The 6077-nt window shown below is 44.5% G+C and overlaps 1 protein-coding gene across 1 annotated transcript in view; it reads left to right on the top strand.

Moving 5' to 3' along the window:
• Positions 1-301: 301 nt before the first annotated feature.
• The window catches only part of Ube2j1 (ubiquitin conjugating enzyme E2 J1), a 20253-nt gene continuing 14477 nt past the window's right edge, over positions 302-6077 (top strand). Inside the window, exons 1-3 of the mRNA XM_027403420.2 lie at positions 302-486; positions 4643-4716; positions 5722-5853. Coding sequence (XP_027259221.1) covers positions 456-486; positions 4643-4716; positions 5722-5853 — 237 coding nt within the window. The 5' untranslated portion in view covers positions 302-455. The remainder of the gene's footprint in view (positions 487-4642; positions 4717-5721; positions 5854-6077) is intronic.

Here is a 6077-nt window from a genome sequence, read left to right as displayed (position 1 = left end):
TGACCCAGGCCGCGCCCACCCGCTCGCCCGCAGCTTCGGGACGCGTCGTTCCTCCGATCATCCCGCGAGCTCAGGGCCTCCGGGGCTGAGCCGAGCGGGGGTGGACGATGAAGATGCCTCCCGGCTCCGTAGGCCCGCGGGCGCTCAAGCGTGGCAGGACGCCGCCAAGCGAGCGCCACGTCAGGCCGACCTCACAGAGCCGGCGCGGGCGGTGACGCAGCGGCGCGTTGGCTCTGACGTCATCGACGCAGGCCGTCCGCAGCCCGGCGCCCGGCTTGGTGACGCCCCGGCGCCCGGCCGGCCCTCAGGGAGGCGGACCCCGCGGCCCGCGCCTCGCGCCTTGCCCGCGGTCGGGCTGGACTGGGCGGTGTCAGCGGAGGCCCTCGCCAGGCGCGTCCGCCGCGCGACACCCGGGCAGCCGCGGCGCTGACGGGAGCGGCAGCGGGAGGTCCGCCATGGAGACCCGCTACAACTTGAAGAGCCCGGGTGAGCCCGGCTGGGGCGGCGAGCGGGCGAGCGGGCTGACGAGCGAGCGGGGAGGGCGGAGACCCTGGCTGGAGTCCCGGAGCGGCGCCTCGGCCGGCTCGTGTCCACCGGCCCTCGCGGCTGCTCCGGGTTCGCGCTTTACTCGAGGCCGCTGCGGGTCCCGGGGTGCAGGCCGCAGGGCAGGGCCGGCCGCTGCGGAGCCGCAGACCTGCTGTTGTCCCTTAGCTCCCGGCCTTTCCTTGCCAGTCTCCGCGGACTGTCTCAGTCAGGTCAAGGGCAGGTGTAAAGGCGACGTCAGCGTGTTGTACTTAACACCCCCTGGCTGTACCCGCATTCGTAGTACCCCCTCCGTCGCTGCCGACGAACTTTTGTTAAGTGTTTGACTCACATTTGAGGGATCTGTCGTTGAAATACCCCGTTTTAATATTTGGAGGCGAATAGAATTATAGACATAACGAAAATGTCCTCCAAACTAGTTGAGCTGTGTACTTGAGAATTAACCACGATTTGGGGGGTGGACTGCTAATACATCTGAATTCACGCAGAGAATTTCTTTCCTTCCATTTAATGTCCCTGACCATCCCGGCCTCCAGTTATTTTCTGGTGCGTTAAAAACAATGCAAAAACAAACAAAAACCCACAATCAGTTGTCTAATATTAAGGCAGGTTTGGCATGAATTACTGGATTTTATAAATTCTATTTATTATAAATGTCCCTTGATAACTTGCCAGGAGAAGAAACTCCCTGTTAGCTCTGAATAGTAAACTCCATGGTATTGATGATCATCGAACTCTTGCCGCTGTTTTTATTTTTGTTTATTTTCCCCCACACTGTTTCTTAGTTTGGACTTTTAAGTCTAACATCCATATGGGATGTTCTGAATCTTCCTTTTAAAAAAAGTAGAGAATATAGAAATGCAAAGCCTGAGGATATTGACTGAACAGCATGTTGTTAGCTTGAATACTGTCAAGTAAGTGTCCTTAGGGGGCAGGATGTAGAATCCATCATATTTTAGGAGATTCGTTTAAAAATTGGCTATGCCTGTGCAAGAATGACATTTACACAGATGGATTTTAATGGGACCACATTCTCTGTCTTCAGCCCATCACTTAAAAACCTGAAGAATTAAGAGTCAGAGAAAGTAGAAATGCTTGCATTTTACCATTTTGACGCCAGAATGGTTGAATTAGTTGGACTTTAAAAACAAAAGTGTGTGGTAAATTGTACAGTACTTCATTAGTCATAAACGTACTTGGACCAATGTCCAAAGAATAATGTCTCATGAAATGTCAGGAAATTGCTTGATCCCTCTTTTTTTTAATGATTTCTTTATTTCTTATTGGCTTATTTTTATGTGCATTGGTGTTTTGTTTACATGTATGTCTGTGTGAGGGTGTCAGATCCCCTGGAACTGGAGTCACAGACAGTTGTGCACTGCCATGTAGTTGCTGGGAATTGAACCAGGGTCCTCTGGAAAAGCAGCCAGTGCTTTTAACTTCTGAGCCATCTCTCCAGCCCCAAATTGCTCAATCTTGATAGGTTATCGTACTTAAGATTATGATAAAATTAAAGCAACTTTAGAGATGAATACATTTTTAGCTGGATATGGTGGTATGTGCTTTTAATTCTAGCATTTGGGAGGCAGGGGAAGGCAGATCTCTGTGAGGTCCAGCCTGATCTACATAATGAGTTAATTTTCAAAGTATGTTGAGTTTTGGATGACTTTTGTATCTTTTTATAAATTCCATCCTCTTTTTGGTTTCCTCAAAGACGATGGTATTCTAAAAAGAAAGTTTAAAAAAATCTCTCCTATTGGTGTAGACGATTTCCAGTTGTTAAAATGCTGAGAAGCCTGGTGATAACACTTACTTTGTTTTAGTCTCAAACCTTTGCTATTTGTAGATTAATGACTATGTGAAAGGAAGTAATCTAATCATGTCATTTCCTATTTGCTGGTGTTGGATTATCTGGGTGAGAAAATTTAAGAAGACAATAGAGATAATGGTTAGTGTTGTATTGTGTAGATGGTAACTTTGTTCAGTTTGTAGAGATATTATGTCTCTACCAGAAACCTGGGAATTATCCTGGTTCTTTCTGTTGGTGTCAACTGAAGCCTCTTGAGAGTTAGACTTCTCATTCTACCCAGACCCATCTCATTTGGAGATGCATAGAACTGTAGTGATTGAACATTGCTACAGATTTCCATAGACAAAAACAAAACAAAAACAACAACAACAACAAAAAAAAACCCTTCCTTGATATCCTCACCTTCTTCAAACTTTTATATTCCCATGGATTCACAGCACTCAGGGAGGGAGCTGCCGCCCTTCACAAACCAACCCAAAGCCTTGAGCTTGCTAGGCAAACTAGTTATTACTGAGATATGCTCAGCACTGGAAGCATCAATTTCTTGTTCAGCTTCCTCACCTCTACCCTTTGTGGTGGGAGGTGTTGTCACCTGATCCATTAAAACAAAAATTTAATCACTTTCTCAAGTTGACTGTGTCTCAGAAGTAACTCCAGTATCATAGCAGTAACAGCAGTCAATAGAGCCCAGAGTTAGTTACACACAAGTGCGCACGTGCGTGCACACACAGAGTACAGGATCTTAGCTTAGGGAATGTTGCCATTCACAGTGGGTGGGTCTTTCCACTTTAACAATCAGATCAGGTGAAGATAATCTCCTGGCTTATCTCCCAGGCAATTCTGTATCTCACAAAATTGACAGTTGAAATTCACCACCATAATATTGGGTTGTCAGCCTGACAATATCTGGAATACCTTGGAGATGGAACTCTGAGCATTTCCTGTGAGGAATTATATAGATTTAGGTTAACCTTGACTGTGGGAGGCACCATTCCATGGTCTAGGGTTCTGGATTGATATAAAAAGTAAATATGAGCTGAATTCTAGCACTCATCTGTTTCCTGACTGTGGATGTAGTGTAACCAGCCAGTTGCTGCATGATTTCCCTACCATGAAGAACTGTATGTACCTTGTGAACGAGGATAAGCCCTTCTTTAAATTGCTTTTGTCAGGGTATTTTATTATCGTAACAGGAAAAGTGATACACGAGGACTTCAGTCCTTTTCCTTAAAAGTTATTATATTTGTATTGACTGGTTTTGTGTCAACTTGACACAAGCAAGAGTCATCAGACAGGAAGGAGTCTCAATTGAGAAAATGCCTCCATGAAATCCAGCTGCAAGGCATTTTCTTAACTAGTGATCAGTTGGGGAGTGGGGTAGCCCATGGTAGGTGGTGCCATCCCTGAGCTGGTGGTCCTAGGTTCTGTAAGGAAGCAGGTGGAGCACACCAATAAGCAGCACTCCTCCATGGCCTCTGCATCAGCTCCTGCCTCAAGGTTCCTGCCCTCCTTGAGTTCTTGTACTGACTTCCTTTGGTGATGAACAGCAATGTGGAAGTGTACGCCGAATAAACCCTTTCCTCCCCAATTTGCTTTTTAGTTATGGTGTTTCATTACAGCAGTAGAAACCCTAGCTAAGACATTACTATTATCATCATTATTAGTAGTATTATTGTATGTGCAGGTATGCATGTGCCAAGGTGAATGTGTGGAGGTCAGAGGACAGCCTTACTGAATTAGTTCTTGCTTCCATTTTGTTGATGTGTACTCTTACTTGCTGTTTCTGCTGTGTACTGTAGTTGGCTTGCATGCTTCTAGCTGCTTTTCTTGTCTCCACCTTGTCTTGTCTTACCACAGTAGTGCTGGGTTTACAAACAGCACTAGACTCAAATGAAATAGTATGAAAAGCAGCACCAGATTGATCTGGTTCTGTGTGGGAGTTGCTTTCCGACAGCATGTCTCTACCACACTCTGACCTACTCTTTGTACAGTTCACTTTATCTCCTCCCCCTGTTCCTACCCGTCTGTAGAGCCACCTGCTTTTTCTTTGCTTGTTTTTAAAGCTACCTGATTTTCTTTCAAGGGCAGACACCTGGCCTCTGCTTTCTTCTGTCTGCTCTATGTAGACCAGGCTTGCCTCAAACTCAGAGATCCACCTGCCTCTACCACCTGAGTGCTGGGATTAAAGGCGAGCTGATACCACACCCGACTAGAAAGGTTATTAGCCTGTGCTGATCACTTGGAAAAGTATGTTTTTAAATATCTTCATTTTTGTGAATTTTCTTTTAGCTGTTAAACGATTGATGAAAGAAGCTGCAGAATTGAAAGATCCAACAGATCATTACCACGCCCAGCCTCTGGAGGTTAGTTTCTGTCTCTGTCCTGAGGACTGCAGTAGTTCAGTGCCTAAGACAACTCAGAACTACACTTCCATTGCTCTGAGCTGTTGATACGTTTGTGGTTGCTTATTGATCTGCTTTATTCTGTTTCATGAGTGCTTTGTTAGCCTTTTGTCCAGCTCCTAAGGCAGCCCGATTTAGGCACTAACTTGGTGTTCAGTGTGGAGGGTGGGATGGAAAGTTGGAGGGAGGGAGGGAGGGAGGGAGGGACGGAGGGACGGAGGGAGAGAGAAAGAACCCCCGTACACTGCACTGTTAAGACTCAGGCCCTTCAGGGGTCTCTGCAGCCGCTCTAGGCTTTGACATAAGCATCTCTACCTATCTCTGGCTGTGAAAGGAAAATGCTGACTGTGCATAGTCAGGTTCTCCTGGTAATGGTGAAGACATAATGTGATGTGTAAGAACTTTGCAATTTGAAAACTAACTTGGTAACTGTATAATGACATATAGCCAGTCTGTTAATATTACTAACTAGTTATACACAATGAAGTTATTCATAGTGAAACTTATGCTAATGACTTGACTGTTTCCACTAATTGATATTTTTGAGGCATTAATTTCCATTTAATTAAATGAATCTTATTTATGAATATATAATAGGACTTACAATTTTTAATTTATTATTATTATTTTTTTTTTTTTTGGTTTTTCGAGACAGGGTTTCTCTGTGGCTGGTCTCGAACTCACAGAGAGCCACCTGCCTCTGCCTCCCAAGTTCTGGGATTAAAGGCGCGTGCCACCAACGCCCGGCCAATTTTTAATTTTTAAATTTAAATTTTAGATCAAATTAATATTTGATTTAAAAATATTTTATCTTCTATGAAACAAGATTTATATTAAATAGCACCTTTTTATGAATGACTTTTGAGGCATTTTGAGCATAAGAGATTATTATAGCACTAATAGGTAGCATTTGATTTCCCTCACCTGATACTTTTAATAAAAATGGTAATTCTTGTTTTTGTTTAGGATAACTTATTTGAATGGCACTTCACAGTTAGAGGGCCCCCAGATTCCGATTTTGATGGAGGAGTTTATCATGGACGAATAGTGCTGCCACCAGAGTACCCCATGAAACCACCAAGCATTATTCTGCTAACGGTAAGAGCTCTTGGCTTTTTACAGTGCTTTCGGGTTAACTTCTCCGGCTCTCTACAAATGCAGTCAGCATATTTATAAGAAATGAAGTAGAATATTATTCCAATTTTGCCTTCAGAGCCTAGGCCATAGAAGTGCAATATTTTTTTTCTCAGAATAATTTTGAGGAATCTGATGCATCTATGAAGTACTGGTGAGTTATTGGATACATAAGTGTCATAGCACAG

This window comes from Cricetulus griseus, chromosome 2, assembly GCF_003668045.3.
Source record: "Cricetulus griseus strain 17A/GY chromosome 2, alternate assembly CriGri-PICRH-1.0, whole genome shotgun sequence".
NCBI classification, from domain to species: Eukaryota; Metazoa; Chordata; class Mammalia; order Rodentia; family Cricetidae; genus Cricetulus; species Cricetulus griseus.
The sequence above is the reverse complement of the archived record's forward strand: the minus strand, read 5'-3'. Positions and strand labels throughout refer to the sequence as shown.